This window comes from Periplaneta americana, chromosome 12, assembly GCF_040183065.1.
Source record: "Periplaneta americana isolate PAMFEO1 chromosome 12, P.americana_PAMFEO1_priV1, whole genome shotgun sequence".
NCBI lineage: Eukaryota > Metazoa > Arthropoda > Insecta > Blattodea > Blattidae > Periplaneta > Periplaneta americana.
This window is the reverse complement of record NC_091128.1, coordinates 65,021,696-65,041,349: the sequence shown is the minus strand read 5'-3', so window position 1 is coordinate 65,041,349 and position 19,654 is coordinate 65,021,696. Positions and strand designations below refer to the sequence as shown.

At 34.8% G+C, this 19,654-nt stretch overlaps 1 protein-coding gene across 1 annotated transcript in view; it reads right to left on the bottom strand.

Annotated features, from left to right (window-relative positions):
- Positions 1-811: 811 nt before the first annotated feature.
- Positions 812-19,654, bottom strand: part of LOC138710497 (WD repeat-containing protein 54-like) — a 28,838-nt gene continuing 9,995 nt past the window's right edge. Inside the window, exons 4-6 of the mRNA XM_069841435.1 lie at positions 19,351-19,564; positions 4,892-5,114; positions 812-1,035 (exon numbers count right to left, since the gene is read on the bottom strand). Of these exons, the coding sequence (XP_069697536.1) occupies positions 907-1,035; positions 4,892-5,114; positions 19,351-19,564 (566 nt within the window). The 3' untranslated portion in view covers positions 812-906. The remainder of the gene's footprint in view (positions 1,036-4,891; positions 5,115-19,350; positions 19,565-19,654) is intronic.

Below are 19,654 nucleotides of genomic sequence, written 5' to 3'. Positions count from 1 at the left end.
AAAGAATGAAAAAGGGCAAGAAGTAGTTGTTAAGATTCACTTGCAGCAACTCTTCTGTTGCATGATAATTATTATAATGTAATGGATAAGTTCCAAAACTGATTTTGCACATGAAAAAGACGTAAGATCAATCAACCAATCAATCTTTTTAATGTATCCAGCTGTTTGCTGACAACATAAAGTCTACTATAGTGCATTGTAGTCTATTCAGTTGCTTTTCACGAGAAATAAGGGATATTTTGATCAATGTTCTTTATAGATGCCTGTTGCTAGTAGCCAGAGTTGGGGTGTAGTCAATATATACTGTAGGGCTATGTCTTCTGCAACTGGTACTGATGATTTTAATTTACTACTTTTGTGGTTTATGGATGGACAGTATAGAAGAATGTGTTCCAGATTTTCATGAAATTGGTGTAGGTACAATTGTGTGACAATGTGACCTGTTCTGGCTCTTGTTAAAAATGTTTGAACATGTCTGGGCAAGTTTTTGTACAATGCCAGGTCATTTGGTTTCAAAAAAAAAAAAAAAAAACATACGATGAGAATTGAGAATGCCTGGAATTCTTTAACTGAAAAATACATTGGCTTGCAACCGATCTTCATGCCAAAATACAACTTAAAAAAATATTTACCTGTACATCTCAAGTCAGCTCCACTTTAATGTCAAAAAGTCATATAAGTCGGAGAGTTTTAACATTCTTGCTCAAATCATTTTAATATTTTCATAGTGAGTAAAAAAATATTTTTATAACAGTCCTATTCACAGTTCCATTAGTATTCTAGGATAGTAGAATGGATATTAAAACAACAATTCACTTCCAATAATGACATAATTTATTATGTAATAATAATAATAATAATAATAATAATAATAATAATAATAATACAAGAACAGTATCTTCAAGTTCATGTGGCATAACATACAACATCACAACTGTCATATGACGCTACACAAAAGGAATCACCTTCAGAACTGAGAAATCTCCCTCCAACCAAAAGACTATCCTGCACTTGAGTTGAAAACTTGTGTGTAACCTGCAAAAAGAAAGAAAGAGAATTATTACATTTTATGTTATGAATGTTTGGTCTCATTAGACTATGGAACAGTGATGCTCACCCATAAAAGGCTTCAGGATAGTCCTTCCTAAAATTTTAAAGGGAAACTAAGTACTGTATCTGAATAATTTTTAGGAAATTATTAACTTTCTTTAAAGACAAGCCTATATGAATAAATTCTTATATTTGCGTTCAGCTTTAACTCGTGTAGATAGTTGTGTTCAGCTACAACTGTCAAGCTATTGGTTTGGACTAGGCAAAATTGCACATATCATTTGTGTGAAAAGTTGGGGAGAATGCTTGTGAATAGACAAGCGAGGTCTGCTGCATTCAAAACAGGATAGTGTAGGTGGATCTGTTGCTACTGTGAACTATACCAGACCTGGACGGAGAGTTCGCAATTTTTGTGATTTTTTTTTTCTATTGTATTTCTTTTCTTTTATGAATCCGGTAGGCGTATTTTATATCAGCAGGTTCTTGTAACTATCTGAATCATTTCAGTTTTAAGACGAATATAGATAAGAATAGTATTAAATGTTTACAAAACATCAGTTTTTCATTGTTAACATTTGCAGAGAAGGGAACTGTTCCTGTGTTCGTCCATGGTCTGGAATTTAGGTTAAATTGTAGATTTAAGTCCTTTCGCGGTGCTACATAACCATACACAATCATTCTACCCAGTGGTGGCTCGTGGCTGAAAATGAGAGTGTGCTACAATGTGGGAAATTCACTTTAAAAGAGTTGTTAAAATTTGGTTGATCTACTCACTAGTAGAGTAGTGTGAAGTCCATGCTGCAGAAGCTGTCAATCAGTGTTGCCAACACATAAATTGTATCCCTGTCAGTCTAACACCTTGAAATCGGTCAGAATCCGTCAAAATAAAAAAAGAAAAAGACCCACTCGATATATCTATATACAAATGAAAGCAAATATTAACGCAACTTCCTTACCAATCTTGATTAAAATAATAATAATTCATCCACATTATCTGCCTCTAGTTCTGCAGTTGATGTGCTGGGTTGGTCTGCGCTCTCCCAAAAATTAAACAATTAAAAATGACAGCAGCTAAAAAAGTCAAAAGACGATGTAAATCGTCATTTCCGCCAGTTTTGACGGAACTGACGGAATTTCCGTACAGTTGGAAACACTGCTGCCAGTTACTTTGGAGTTCAACCCCTCCATGTTGGCAACCAGCAATCAAAATTTTAAATTCTGATAGCATTCTGGTGCATTCAGGCCATCTGTCAGAAGGTTGAAGTAGCAGAATAGGAGTACAGCATCTTTTAATTAAATTGTATTAAGTATAGTACATATAAATAAGCTAATAATAAATGTTGTAAACAATATGTTTCAGTTTTACAGGAAAGTTTAATAATTAGGCATAAGAATAAAATAGTTGTCCCTACATTCTGTGATCAGGACTTGTAAAATAGACACAAACTCACAAATGGTACACGACTGCTCCTAGAGATGTCGTGACGTCCTCGAAATTGTTTGTAGATTGTACAACCCATCTAAACAAATAGTCATTCACTCCTGATTGGTTGTAGATTTTATAAAACCCCAATGCAAACGCGTCATTTCAACTCGTTGCTTTCTCTTGCAGCTCACACTGTTTATAATGGGAAATCATAGATTACGTCATATATAAAGAGAATGTAACCTCTCTGTGCAGTGCAAGGTTCGCTGCATTTCACTGCAGTTCATTGCAATAAGGAAGTCAGCACACATTACCGACTGGAACTTGCAGATGATGCACAAGTTATAGGCAATAATAGTTCCTGATTTTTCGTGCATTGCAATGCGTAACACGAAAGAAAGAAAATATAAATAAGATTATGCTAGGGACAGAAAATTAATTGTGTACTGCAGCACATAAAGAGCAGCCGCCACTGATTCTACCATATTATTGGGGCAATGTAATTCTGCTTTCCAGGTGCCCCAATTTCAGAAGTGAGTTACACCTAAGCCACTACTAGGAGGGAAAACCAGAAATGTCGAAAGACAACCTGATGGCATTGGAGGAAATTGCAGAGAAGACTGAAATTAAGAGTTTAGGCCGTGATACTCTTGATTTAGTTATTTGTCAGACATTATCAAGCAGAAATGAGACTTATTCTAGGAAATTTAATATTTATTATTTGGAAGTGATGAAACCTGGGCAAAACCTGGGAGTGAAAAGGTTAAAAAACACTAAGATTCTGCAAAAATTGTGAATAATGTCATTGGTTAAGCTATGTTAGGAAAAGTAAATATTTTATATCAGCTAAGTGACACACAGCAAACAAACAAACACAATGAGAAAGTGAGACAAAATCAAGTTGTGAAAAAATATGAACTTCCACTAAGTGATCGTGAAGAAACCTCATAGTCATCGAATCCTGGCATGTTTAGGATATTATTGGAATTTGGTGGAAAGTTAGATGAGTCTCTCAAAATCATTTTTTGAACTCAAAAGTGTTTAAGGGAACTTAAAAGAAAATCGAAAATGAGCTTCTAGACTGTATCCTCGAGGTGTGTCATGATGAAAAATGTGCTAAAATTAAACAATCTAAACTTTTGTCAGTATTGTCGGATGATACAACTGATGTATCAGGTCATATGCAGCAACAAGTTATTGTTTTCTGTTATGAATTGGGCAGTGGTGTACATGGAAGATTCTGGGGATTTTTTAAATCCAAAAGCCCAAAATGCTGAAAGATTAGCAGAATGCATTTTAGAACAGTTGAATATGGTTTTTAATGGCAACAATGACGAACTTATCGCTCAAACTTACGACATGGAGTAGTTGTAATGGGTGGGGAGATGGGGGGGGGGGAGGGGTGTACAGACAGTTATTTAAGCAATCATACAAATTTGCACATTAGCTAAATCAAGTATTATGGAAAAGGTAGCTTCACTGAATTCACAGCCTCGTGTTTTTCAGCAGTATCGTTATAATGCCTGCATTTTTTTCTAAGTCATCCTCATGACTAGCTGTGCTGGATAGTGTTCTTAAACAAATATCTGGAAGATCAAAGACAACATGAATTTTTAATAGTTCATTAGTTAATACCAATTTTGAAAATAAGAAAATCTAATAGAATGCTTTGAAAAACTTCAAATTCAACTTTTGGATAGAATTTTTCACCAGATCATACCTCATGTGAACATTTTATGTAACCAGCTGCAGCATGTAATGTCAACTCCATTATGTAGCATTTATAATGCATTTCTTGAGACAATCGTGAAAGAAAGAAGCAAACTTACTCCTATGTCTCTCATGAATAGGGCTATATGCATCTGAGTTTCACATGACACAAGGGGAATTCTTACATTTGTCTGAAGCCCAGAGTAATGTAATCCCGACCACCTAAAAGTTTGAGAAAATCGATGTATTTGCACGTATTATTAAATTTTATTAATATTATTGTTAAAACGGAATTATTTTATATGTGATTTATCAGTAGCACTGACGATCTTTACTTGATCCTCCACTTGGAGTAATGGTCAGTGTTCCTCAATGCAAAACTCGCATACCTGGGATCGAATTACTTGGGACAAGTTAGCCTACTTGATTGGGGTTTTTACCAGGGTTTTTCCTCAGCTCTTCAAATACTACCATATGGTAGTACCTGAATGACATGGTTACATTTCTCTATGCGACATCACAGAAACGTAACCATGTCAATCAGGTACTATCATCGTGTGGTAGATGAAAGAAACTCACTGTCCGATATTACCTGATATCCGATACTGCCCGACTCTCCCCTAGTTGTTCATGGAGCATTATAACTCAATGACTTTACTAACTGTTCACGTTGCAGGTACATACTATATGAAAATGTAAACTTACTTTTCCATCTCTGGAAATGTGCCACACTTTAGCAAATGAATCTTCAGATACTGAAAGCAAATAACCAGTTCCTGGTGCTATGTCAATTGCTGTTATCCAGCGAGCATGGCCTGCTATCTCAGATACAAGGCCTGCAGTTTTGGTGTCAAAGACACGAATGTGACCAGATCCATATCCACATAATACAAAATCTTTCCACATCTTCAAACTGGTGCACGGATATCTGAAACAAAAATGAGCAGGAATTACATGTTTGTCTTTATATTTAATGTAAAAGAAAACATTAACTACAGTATCTTATTTTAAATAGTAATGATTTCATTTCAGAATTTCACATGTATGTCTACTAGATTAAACCACTGAAGTAAAATCCAACAACAGAAATAATAGAACTGACAATTTTATTCTTTATGAAAATTTTAGGAAGAGAATGAGTAGCGTAACATAACTTACCATACTATGTATTTCTAGTAATTACATGTTTATAAAGCATACCATTTATCGTAATAATGCAGTAGGAGATGGTGTTGGGAACAACCACTGGAAGGGCAATAAAAACTGTTAATTTCAGTAGTTCTGTTTTTTCTTTTTAATCTTCAAGAAATATCCGAAATATAGAAATCTTTGCAATATTTGACCTTTTATTAAACTTACTGCAATGATGATTTTTTTTTTCTTTTGTGAGACAAGATCTTAATATGTAGGGTTGAGGGAATGAAGGTAATTGCTTGAACAAAAGCCAAATCTTTGCTGCATTTTAAGAGTTTGAAATGATGTACATACAAATATTTCCATATTTCATATTTATAGCAGCAGAAGTGTTGGAACGAGTGGTATCAGTCTCTTGACTGCTATGGGTTGCAAGTTGTATGCAAGATTAATAAAAGATAAAAAAGATAAATAAAACATAAAACAGATACTTTTTATAGTAACACATTAAGAGAAGAACAATTTGGTTCCATTTACGAACTATACTTGAAATTTTTTATAATAGTTTATAGGCAAGTTGGTGTCTAAACAGCAATACAATTAGGTACTTCCAATATAACCTCTGATTGAGATTCTGGCTGATATGTACATCTATTATCAGGCAGTAAGCTTACATCTCACTTGACGATGTGTCAAAGAAGAACAATTGTTTGTATACATCTTATGTCTGATTAGTGTAATATGTTAACTAGTTAGCAATGTATGCAACGGACAGGGAAAGGAATTGGCAATCCTACCCCGTTATCTCCTGGCTTAGTTGTCTCGTGAGTGCTGTCTTACTGGTGTTACTTATGAGGTTCGGATCTTTCGGACAGTTAACTAAACAACTGTTAGAGCTCTTTTTATATGAAAGCCACACATCCCAAATTTTTAGAAAATTGTACCAGAATCGAGATCTGCATCTGGGCATTCTGAAAATAATTATCAGGGCATATAAATGTCCCGGTTTTCAGCAAACAATAAAGAAAAGAAAACAAAATAATGGCGCGTTATTTCTTTTCACATATTTTTATACCATCCAATTTATAGGTATGACATTTCAAAAGGGTTAAAAAATAAAGAAGTTAACGAATATAACATTGAATTTAAGTTCACAATTAAATTACGTAGAATCATATTGAATGAATAGGGGTGTGATTTTTTGGTATTAACAATATAAGCGAAATGTACTAATAACTTAATTCTATGCATGGAAAATGCAAATCCCTCAATGAAAGTCCAAAATTAAGTGAAATATATCCTTGCATTTTCGCGAAATTTTTAGAAATCCACGAAATTACTTCATAATCACGATATTTTCAACAAAAGGATTTTATGAAGAATTCGCACGAAAAATGACTCTTTCTCCCAAATAAAACATCAACATTTTCTTCGTTATAAAATATACATGAACATTTCTAAATATTTGATCGTTCAGCATTACATATATGTGGTATCTGGCAACAATGTACGCATAGTTTCAAGGACTACTTCTGCAAGCAGACAACAGTCATCTCTCTTTCCCGCAACAACTGCCTTAATGAGATCGAGAAGGCAGTACTGACACCTCACAGTCGAATGAAATTGGTATTATTTAAATATACTATTGATTTTTTATTATTGTGAAAGCAAATATACATGCAAGAATAAAACTTATCTGCTGTGCAGCTTACTGTACTACTACTGTTGATTATTTTTCCGATCACTTATTCTTGACAGAAGAAATCCAATACCGGTACTGAATTATGTAGGCAGATGAAGAAAGAATGTTGGAGGTGGGGGTGAGGGGGAGAGAGAGAGGGAGGAGGGGGAGAGGGAGAGGGAGAGAGAGAGAGAGAGAGAGAGAGTGTGTGCTGTGGCTAGCAATTGCATCACTTAATAGCACACAGAAATACTATTCAAATGTAGATTTGGAGTGATTTTTGACAGTTGTTTGTTGTACCTTGCAGTTCGTATTGCCAGCTAAATTGTTCTATGTGACCTTTAATTTACATTACCTATCCGTGTAGAAAATTTCAAGGGAGATTTCGATATGATGATTTTAAGACAGTTCATGAATACTATACAATTTCCATTTTGAAGGAACCGAACTACTACAGTTGCAGAGATGTAATGGTGTTCTCTGAAGAAAATCCCATGATGAATTTATCAAATGAGCCTTTCGGAATAGCACCATCATGGGAGGCAATAAAATCTTGCAGTATGAAATATACTGTACTGTATATGTCAATATATCTGCATTACTTTGAAAATGAACAATGATTATAATTAGAGGCGAAAAATTCGGTCCGGCATCAGGGATCGAACCCAGGTCCTTAGTTCTACATACCAAGTGCTCTAACCACTGAGCTAAACCGAAGTTCAATCCACAGCACCGGATCGAATCCCCCTCCCCCTCCCCCCTCAGTGGTTAGAGAACTTTGTACGTAGAACCAAGGACCCAGAGCGAATTTTTCTCCTCTAACAAAATAATTGTTACCATAACAGATATATTCTTTAGAACCAAACATTTAATCTTTACATAGATTGGAAATGAACACCTTTATCGCAGGTTCTTCACCTCATTATTTTATTGATATTCTTCCTCAATGTAATAAAGTCTATAATTTTTGGAAGCCATACATTAATGCATAAAGTAATCACTTCATGCTGTTGTATGATACATTCACATACCAAATTATTAATCTTTACTTGTTATACTACTAAACATGTAATTTCTTATAATACTCGAAAAGTGGTCAAGTATAAAATGAAGCAACTCCTCCTTTTAGTTATCTCAAATCCTGATGTCCAGATTTTAAGTTCACACATTAAGTAAATGGTATCATGCAAATTATATGGACTGTCTCATCATCCATGTTACACATAAAATGAAATAATTATAATGTTACATAAAGGTTGTTTTTACATTAATAACTTATAATTTATTATTATCCGCTATCACAATTTTCAGACCCTTCTCTCTCCTTATCTCCCATGTCGCATGGAAACTTGTTGCCCAATGTGGCACTGCTGGCTTTGTTTGGATCATGTGGCTAAACCAATTCCACTAAAGCAACATGGCATGTCTTTGAAAACTGTAGTGGCAGCTGCCTATTTAATAATAACTTTAAATTGAAGAAAAAAAAAGGAAAGCCTAGGTACCAGTATTAGAGAAAATAATCATTTTACTGGAGGTCAAGAATCTCGGGATGAATTTGTCAAAAAATGGCTTCTGATAATGAAACTTTATTTAAACAATTTTGTGCGAATAAGCAGAGAGAATACCGGTATTGCCTTTAAACATAATTGCTATTGTTCCGCAATTCCAGTGTATTATGGCAATCTTCACCGTGGTAGTTTTTTCAATATTCCATTTCATGTCATGTGATACAAGCTGAACTGATCAAATGACTGTCTGATAACAGACGAAATCGTTTGACAAGCTGAATCTTGTTGAAACGTGCCTATGAGGCCAGCAACTCTACTCAGTGTGTACTATGCAGCAATGTTGTATGCTAACTTACATGTGTTTTATGTTGCTTTGGTCAATTTTTTTTATTTTAGTAGGTTATTTTACGACGCTTTATCAACATCTTAGGTTATTTAGCGTCTGAATGAGATGAAGGTGATCAGGGCTGGGCAGTGAAATACATTTGTATTTTGTAATTTGTAAGGATATTCGAAAGTATTTTGTATTTGAATACATGAAATTGATGTATTTTGTATTTCAAATACTCAAAATACTTTTTTCTTCTTCTTGTTCTTCAAGTTTTGGATTTCGATTTGAAGAATGAATTTTTGTCTTATTTGCCTACCCATTTCAGTTGTGCTAGCCATACACTTAGTTTTCTTGCCGCAACTGATTTCCTTAATGCCATGAAGAAATCTCCAACGGCATCAAGGATCCATCTCCCAACACTTGCTAAATGTTCAGCATTATGAAATGCGTCTAGGAGACTCAAATACTCAGAAATTATATCAGATGCCTTGAAATATTCATTGAAGTTTCCTTGCCCAACTCGATGGAATTCTCTTTATGACTCAATCTCTCAAATATTGCAATTCAAACATGATATAAACAGTATACCGGTATGTGAAAAACTGGGATTGCCAACCTTGAATAATATTGTGTAGTTCTGAAACCCATTGCCATAGCCCTTAATTTAATGCAAATGAGAAGACGTGCTATTACGGCCAACTTTTGTCCACATTAATTTCCCTTAAAAACAGATTACATATTCTGTTACCTAGTAATCTACGCCATCTATTCCAAATAACTCCAATCCTAATAAGTTCACTTTCATCAAGATTTAAAGTGATGTTTGATCTGATCCCAGAAGAAAATTGAGCTATTCTGGCAGCTTTCTCCACCCATCATTGAAGATGAGATGGCTACCTGGCATTTCCTCACTAAGTGATAAGAAGAGGACACAGAATATGTGTTGTGAAATCAGCTGAGCAGTTGTCTGCTACATCTTTGGTCAGTTCAGACGATGAAAACAATTTTTATGTTTTCAACTCAAGTAAAACAGACTTTGAAAAGCAAAAAGAAAAGCACTTGTCTGCTGTGGAGTATGAGCTCACACAATTCTTCAATGGCAAAGGGACAACTCTGTGCCACTCTAGAGAATTACCCAACAGTGAAACAAGCTTTTATAAATATAATACAAGTTTGTGTTCCTCTACGCCTTTAGAAATACTGTTCTGTTTTGCAGGATTTATTCATTCACAAGTAAGGGGATCCTTATCTTATGAACATTTGAGGAACTGGTTATTTTCAAAGGGAGCAGTAATTATTCATATGTAACACAATTTCATTGCTGACTGGGAAAAGGAAGAAGTTCAGTTACAGTGTTTATATAAAACTTCGAGGTAAAAATACTTTTAATATTAATATAATATTCTAGATTTTCAGTAATATTCTTATTTCTTTAGGCCTATATATATTTTATCGAGTATTTGAAATACATATGTATTTTGAGTATTTGAAATACAAATGTATTTTGGTAAATTTTTAAAAAGTATTTTGTATTTGTATTTCAAATACAATTATTTGAAGTATTTTGTATTTGTATTTGAAATACTTGGATGTCAGTATTTTGCCCAGCCTTGAAGGTGATAATGCTGGTGAAATGAGTCCGAGGTTCAGCACCAAAAGTTACCCAGCATTTGCTCATATTGGGTTGAGGGAAAACCTCGGAAAAAACCTCAACCAGGTTAACTTGCCCCAACCGGGAATTGAACCCGGGCCACCTGGTTTCGCGGCCAGACCGCTGACCGTTACTCCACAGGTGTGAACGCTCTGGTCGAAAGACTGTGTAGAATGTGTCACTGCCACAAGGAATTGCACCTTAAAAGTGAGTTTGGCAGTTTGGTGTTACAACTAGTTGGAAGTCGGAATTTGCCAAGAATTTAAGACCTTTAATAATATGAAAGATATGTAACCCAGTATATAGTGTCCGACAACTTGAGCACATAACAGGGACAACCAACTTTTCACACAATCTCCACTTTTAATATTGAGTTTTAGTCAGGAATATACTTACCAATAATAAATTATTTTGCTATTTAATTGTTTGTTTAATGGTGCTTTTAATAATATTATAGAAACTATTCAATTTACAAGCCAAATTTTCCTCGCAACTAACAAGGATTGAGCGAGCCCTCGATATCCATTCTGAGAGCAGGTGTATTTGAATGGAAAGGAAGCCATCATGCTCCATTTCTGCGTAATTTAAGCACATGCTTTTGAAGACTAAAGAAACCAGAATAATCTACAAATGCGAAAATTTATTTTTAAAACTGAATCATTATATTTCTTTAATATTAAATCAGCATGCTTTCATATATTTGATTAAATTGGCTGGCAGAAAAATGATATGAGTAGAAAAATAGAAATAAATATCAAACAAATCTATAATTAGTTTTGACTTACAAATGTGTACAATCAGATAAAGCATATTTCATATTTTATGTTTTACAATCTCTCCTGACATATACACTACAGTTGTTACTGTTTCTGTAATTTTGAACTAATTTCTAAAAAGCTGTACATTCACAGAAATAATCATATATCATTAACACTATTACCAAAACCATTGAATATAATTAAATATATATTAACTTAAATGTGATAAAGAACATGCTACAGCAAGAAAAGTGATACATACATTTACTTACCAATATCCGGGTATGAAGTAATGAAGTTGTATCTATTTGGAAAGCTCTTGGTGATATCAGGTGCGTCAGGTGCTGAAACATTTAACAGGGCTTTCCAATGAGCCCATCTAATTGTGCATGAATAAGTGTAATGTGAGTGCTTTGTAAAGGATTGCTGAAGAATATATTTTATATATCTCCAATTTATGTCTGCATCATTACTAAACATTTCAGTAATACGTGTAGTATATTTTATAGAGTTCTTGGATTTAAATGAAGAGCTCAAGTGAATCAAGTTTTTTTTATACATGAAGTATCTGTATATCAGAGGTTTCCAAAGCATGTTGGTTGATGGTACCATCTACATTGTTTCAAAAATATATTTCAGTTGATAAACAGAATATCCTACAGTTCCATTTAATAACTAGTTACGTCCTAACAACTTAAATATTTATGTCCTAATAGAAAGAAGCAGTTAGAATAGTACATGCCAATAAAAATTTACGAAATTTCTAAGGAGCTACTGTCTGATCTGGAGCCCAAGTGAGTTTCCTGTGGTGCTGTAGGGTGCCACAACATATGGTTTGGGAACCAGTGCTGTAAGCCATTTTTATCAAGCTAGAAAGAGACTGTATTCGACAGATATTGGAGAAAAAATGGGAATATAAGGGTACAGTACATCAGTTATTCATAGATTTCAAAAAAGGCATATGACTCGGTTAAGAGAGAAGTTTTATATGATATTCTTATTGAATTTGGTATTCCCAAGAAACTAGTTCGATTAATTAAAATGTGTCTTAGTGAAACTTACAGCAGAGCCCATATAGGCCAGTTTCTATCTGATGCTTTTCCAATTCACTGCGGGCTGAAGCAGGGAGATGCATTGTCACCTCTACTTTTTAACTTTGCTCTAGAATATGCCATTAGGAAAGTTCCGGATAACACAGAGGGTTTGGAATTGAACGGGTTACATCAGCTTCTTGTCTATGCGGATGACGTGAATATGTTAGGAGAAAATCCACAAACAATTAGGGAAAACGCGGAAATTCTACTTGAAGCAAGTAAAGCGATAGGGTTGGAAGTAAATCCCGAAAAGAGTAAGTATATGATTATGTCTCGTGACCAGAATATTATAAGCAATGGAAATATAAAAATTGGAGATTTATCCTTCGAAGAGGTGGAAAAATTAAAATATCTTGGAGCAACAGTAACAAATATAAATGACACTCAGGAGGAAATTAAACGCAGAATAAATATGGGAAATGCGTGTTATTATTCGGTTGAGAAGCATTTGTCATCTAGTCTGCTGTCAAAAAATCTGAAAGTTAGAATTTATAAAACAGTTATATTACTGGTTGTTCTATATGGTTGTGAAGCTTGGACTCTCACTTTGAGAAAGGAACAGAGATTAAGGGTGTTTGAGAATAAGGTTCTTAGGAAAGTATTTGGGGCTAAAAGGGATGAAGTTACAGGAGAATGGAGAAAGTTACACAACGCAGAGCTACATGCATTGTATTCTTCACCTGACATAATTAGGAACATTAAATCCAGACGTTTGAGATGGGCAGGGCATGTAGCACGTATGGGTGAATCCAGAAATGCATATAGAGTGCTAGTTGGAAGGCCGGCAGGAAAAAGACCTTTGGAGAGGCCGAGACGTAGATGGAAAGATAATATAATGGATTTGAGGGAGGTGGGATATGATGGTAGAGACTGGATTAATCTTGCTCAGGATAGGGACCAATGGCGGGCTTATGTGAGGGCGGCAATGAACCTCCGGGTTCCTTAAAATCCAATAAGTAAGTAAGTAAGTAAGTAGAAAGAGACTATTCAAATTGTACGAAATAGGCACTGCTAGCTCGACTTTTTTTTTTAATTATGTGTGGGCCTATCACTTGCCTCACACATTTCTAAGAAGTTCCACATTTATAATTGAAAATATGTTCTGTATAAAGAAATACACGATTTCTAACGAAAATCATGAAAAAAAAAAATGAACTCTGGAGAACAAAAGCATAATATAGCCTATTTGATACATATAAATGAAATGCATGTGGTGGATCTTTCGGTTAACATCAGAGACAAAGTTTCCTCTCAGAGTTCAGAACTTAAATTTTGATTACCGGTATATGTAAATATTTGATGCACTTATAAATTGGAGATGTATTTTGCCTGAGTGCTGAATTATAGCTTAAATCACTCTGAACATTAAATTTCATAGAACATAAATACAGCAGTGTATAGCCCTCCCTCAAGATTAGTGCAATGTGCAATAGTTTTCCATGCTAGACATTGAAGTTGAAATTCTGGCACGACCAAGTTGTAGACTGTGGTGGATAAAACTAGTAATTGGGAATTCTGCTGTGATTATCTGATCATTTGCTTTAATTTCACCCTGACTCAAAAGCATCCTTATTGTTGATCCGAAAGAATATGAAACTATAGAGCATCATATCTTATTATTGGAATACAAATACCATATCCAAGGATGAAATATGTTTCATTGGACAAATAACCATGAGAATTAAAGAAATTGGTGCCATCATCATCATCACCTGCCCTACAGTCCAAGGTGAGCCTTGGCATCTTCAACAATTCTTCTCCATGTCTCTCGCTCCTGTGCTTTCCTTCTCCAATTCCGAATTCCGATCCTTACCAAATCTTCCGTCACTTCGTCTAACCATTTAAGTCTCGGCCTTCCTTGTTTTCTGTACCCCCTTGCTTCATTCAATAAAAGTTTTTTGGGTGTTTCTCTTCCATCCATCCTCATAACATGTCCCAGCCATCTTATTCATGAGGTTTTTATGGTGGCAATTATATCATGGTCTAAAACATTTTGTATAGTTCGTAATTATATCTCCTTCTCCAGTTACCTATATCATTAACTGGGCCATAAATTTGTGTAAGTATCTTTCTTTCAAAAGATGCAAGAGAATTTTCATCAAATTTTAACGTTGTCAAAGTTTCTGCACCATAAGTCAATATTAGAGAATCAAGGTTTTATATATGCTGATTTTGATGTTTCGCGAAAGGAGTCTCGATTTTAGAAGTTTTAACAACCCAAAATAACTTTTATTCACTGCTACCAGTCTTGCATTTATTTCCAGGGAGATGCTGTTATCCTGTGAGATAATAGATCTAAGGTACTTAAACTGGCTTACACTCTGAAAGGTGACTATCTTTTCGGGTACTGGAGTTCTCGTTTTACCGGCAAACATATACTTTGTCTTATTCTCGTTAATTGCCAAGCCCATTCTACTGCTGTTTCCTCTAATAAAATGAAATTCTCTTCCATTGCTGACATGGTTCTATTGATGACTGCAACATCATCAGAAAATGCCAAAATCTGAGTAGACCACAAAATATAGTGTTGCTAGTTTGAATCCCAGAAGATTTGTTTACCTTCTCAAGAGCAATATTAAACAGAAGACAAGCCAATGGATCACCTTGTCTTAATCCCTTGTTAGTTTCAAATGGCTCTGGAACTTCAGCATCAATTTTCACCCTGCTTACATTGTTTTCCATTGTTTGACTAGTCTTATTAGTTTAGTTGGTATTTGAAACTCCAGCATAGCACTACAGAGTTAATTCCTTTTTACACTATTGTAGCCGCTTCAAAATCGAGAAATAATAGATGTCATCCAATATTATCTTCTCTACATTTTTCCAAAATGTGCCTTATAGAAAAAATCTCGTCTGTTGTTGATTTTCCTGTTCTAAATCCACATAGATATATCCCAATTTCCTCTTCTATATACGGTAGTAGCCTGCAGTATAAAATCTTAGCAAATATTTTGTAAGCAATATTCAAAAGGGAGATGTCCCTATAGTTTTTGCATACTAGTCTATCTCCCTTCTTATGAAGTGGGCAAATCATGTTTTCCTTCCGGATTTCCTCAGAAACCCAAGCTCTTGATATGACTGTTTCCAATTTGTGTAAGAAGTCTGGTCTATACCTTAAAAAGTTCTGCTTGTAGTCCATCTAGTCCCAGAGTTATATTATTCTTCATACCTTCTATTACTATTTGAACGTCCAAAAGGTCCAGTGGGTCATTTTCATTCTCGGTTCTGTCTTCTAAATTATTATTATTATTATTATTATTATTATTATTATTATTATTATTATTATTATTATTATTATTATTATTATTATTATAATCATCATCATCATCATCATCATCTAGTGCTGGCCTTCTATGCCCAAGGTTGCGGGTTCGATCCCGGGCCAGGTCGATGGCATTTAAGTGTGCTTAAATGCGACAGGCTCATGTCAGTAGATTTACTGGCATGTAAAAGAACTCCTGTGGGACAAAATTCCGGCACATCCGGCGACGCTGATATAACCTCTGCAGTTGCGAGCGTCGTTAAATAAAACATAACATAATCATCATCATCATTATCATTATTATTATTATTATTTCAATTCCTTTGTTCTGCTGGTAACAGTTCACTGAAATGTCTTGACCAATATGCCATTATATCTTTCTTGTCACACAGTAGAAAACCATTTTCATCTCTACAACTAGTTACTCTTGGTTTAAATTCTTTCCTCTGATTAATTATTAACTTTCTTAAAAAAGAGTTTGCTATTTTTAGCTTCTGCTTCTTCCAATATGTCTTGTATTTCTTTTTGCATCTATTTTTTTATCTTCTTTTTATGTAATCATGTTTCATCGCTTCTCCTCTCTTTGCAATCCTGTACCTCTCTTCTTGTCCTCGGATCTTGGAAGCATTAATTTATATGCATTCTTTTTGGCTCTTACTTCTTTGCATTCATTGTCGAACGATCCTTTTTGTCATTGGCCTAATTTACTTTTCCCTAATACGGTACCTGATTTGCTACTTCTTGAACAGCTGTCTGGACCTTCTTCCAGCACTGTTGTACGCTATCCTTTTACAATAGTTCTTGACTTTGCATCTTGTCCTCTATTGCTGCTTTATAGGTTTTCTGACCTGTTTCCATTTCCAATAATTGTACACTAATTTTATCTATGCAATGGCTTTGTGTTCTTTTATTATTGTTGTATTGTTGATGCATGCAAAGAAATTGGTACCACATTCATCCACATAGCATAGGTAGCTTCATAGATTCATCTTAGATGCGACATCACTTGCTTGAAGCTTTTATCCAGTGGCTAACGTTGTTAGATGAGTATTCGTACATCAAACTTTCGATGCTACATACAGGCTACATAAAGCCAGGCATACTGCAATGATACAGCTAGGAGATATTCTTAAATCGTGAAATTTTCTTAATTTTCTTCAAGTAAAAGTAGCAATCGGTCACACAATCTTTCGGTTCCAGCCAAATCATCACACTGCAAAAGGAATAGCTCTCTTCTTTCCTTTCCGCCACTTGGATAAAATAATGAAGAAAAAAAAAAAAAAAAAACTTAGTTCTCTCTTGGGGTCACAAAGCCTATCCTAGTCACCTCACGGACAACCAAAGCAGAGTTTGTAAGCTTTTGTAACAGTGAGTGTAATGTTCTTTTGTAATTTGGAAGTGAATTTTTCACAAAATATATAACAGAAATTATTCGGATAGTTTATATAGTTTACACACCTGCAAACTTTAGAACCTGACATGATGTCGTGTGTTACTTATAGTGAACCTCTACCACTATCATTTGTTTTACCTGTGTTTAAATTCGTTAAAAATTAATTCAAAGACTATCACCACAATAAAATACTTTATTAGATAAAACTCGCACTTGTTTACTCAATCACACCTTCTTTACAACGGCTTGACTGAAACAATAGGATATTGAGCTACAGGTTGAAAGACTGCTCAGGTACCATTACTCTCTCCTTCTGATAAACCAGCCTACATTCATCAGGGATTTTGACCTTGGCACCAGTGGCGGCTCGTGGGTATTGAATTAAGGGGGGCTGCATACAAAAATAAACCAAGCAACTTACTTTATTTAAAGATTAGTTCCATGCGCCTTATCTTGTAAGTTGTGTTTAAATGAGACAGGCTCATGTTAGTAGATTTACTGGTATTTAAAAGAATCCTGCGGACAAAATTCCGGCACACCGGCTACGCTGATATAACCCCTACTGTTGCGAGTGTCGTTAAATAAACCATAATTTAATTTTTTATATGCAGATTTGAACCTTAGAAATATCTAACTGGCGATGTTGTAGTTGGTTGTATATATAATATATACACATTATACATCAATAAATTAAATGAAAAAAAACTGAGCCAGAAATTGAATTCAGGATATTCAAGAGTACGCACCAGGGCGCTTGCCTCATTTATTGTGATGTTAGATGTTTCAGATTCTATTATGGTTTGAAAACATTCTAGCAATGGCACCTTCTCATGAACAACATTTACTGTTCTTATTTTAAATCCCCAGCTGATGGAATTGTCTTTGAAACACATTAATCTAATACAGACTGTGTGGAGATCGAGAGAAGAAAGCAGGGATACTGGATAAATTATCAAAAAATATGCGAGCCTTTGTATTTTGTTTAGCGGCTCTTTCCATTATGAGATTCAACTGATGGGCACTTAATTTCACATTTCTCCTGAATTGTTAAGGTACTAAACTGAATAGACTGTAAATATTGTACAGAATTAAACATTTTTGCACTTGTTATACTCACAACATTAAAGAAAATGTATTTGAAACTGCCCGCTACTGACAAACTGCTGCAAATTTTGCAGCGCCTGGAAACTCTGGATTCACGGCAAGCGGAAGCAGGGAGGATGGGTAAAACTAACGCGCAAAGCATCCGAGACGAGACTGGCAGCTCCAGAGGAGGAAGTGGCTTCACCCTATAGTCCTTGTCTTTGGTTTCGCTCTGGCAGCACCAGGGGAGGAAGTGACTTCACTAACGATTGCGTGCATGTCATTGAGAGCGAAATTTTTAAAAAAATTCGAGCCGCTGAATAGAGACTGTATAATAAATGTTTTTCACAACATAAAACGAAACAAGAGCCACAAATGTCTGGGGGTGCTGCAGCTCCGCAGCCCCTCTTCGAAAGCCGCCCCTGCTTGGCACTTATTCATAGAACAATATACAAGTCTTTACTGATAAGACAAAATTGTTTTTGAGACTAAGTAATAGGCATGATACTGGTAATGTCTTGATTTTCATGTTAAGTTTCATTCATATATACTAGCTTGTAACTCAAGAACAGAGCCTGATAGTGTCTTTTTGGTGATATATTCGAATTTAGCGCATAAAAATCATGTAAGATCACGTGTTTTCGTTTAGGTTACAAAATGGCTGTTGACTAGTATTATCACTGAAACAGCAAGAAGCTACTGGACTGTGAATACCCTTCTAATTACGAATAGAGTAGACCTATAGCAGTTTTCATAATTTTGTCACATTTCAATAAATCAATTGCAATCATGTCTTTCTTTGCACTTTTCAATTAACATTAAAAAGTAAAAACAATCCTGGGCGCAATAGCTCATAGGAGATTAAGGTCGACTGCTGACCTCATGCTCAGAAGTGAATGATCCTCCGACCAGTACAGGGCTATCATGTGTTTGGCACTTACATTACTTATGTACAAAATATATATATATATATATATATATATATATATATATATATATATATATATTAACAATCACCAAGGATAACGAAAAATTAAAGTAACAATGATACTAGGAAATCAGAGGACAACTGCTGGTAGTAATTTGTATTATTACTGAATGATAATCATTATTTTCTTTCGCATTCTGTTGCACATAGCACTGTACTGATGCATATATCTTACGAAAAAATAATGGTTACTTTTATGAAGCAGGAAAGTAGTAAGTGCATTTAAGCTTCTTGGTAATAATACGACACAGTACTATATATTTGCTTAATGAAAAACTCACCCATATGTAGGAAATGAGGAAACCGGTTCAAGTTCCTGTTCCATTTTCCATAGACAGACAGCTCCAGAATCATCTGCAGTAACTAGGAGATTTTCTTCTGTAGAACTTGCGATATCTGTAACTGCTTTTTCATGGATATGTTTACATTCAACTTTTTCTAATTCATCAGAATCTTCCGGAATTTTAAAAATTCTAATGGTTCCACTAGAATTGCCTGTAATGTAAAACAGAGTTATATATCTCTTTGTCACTGACATGGAGTAAACAATGTACAGTTGTGCCCAAAGTTAGGATCTCCCCCTAA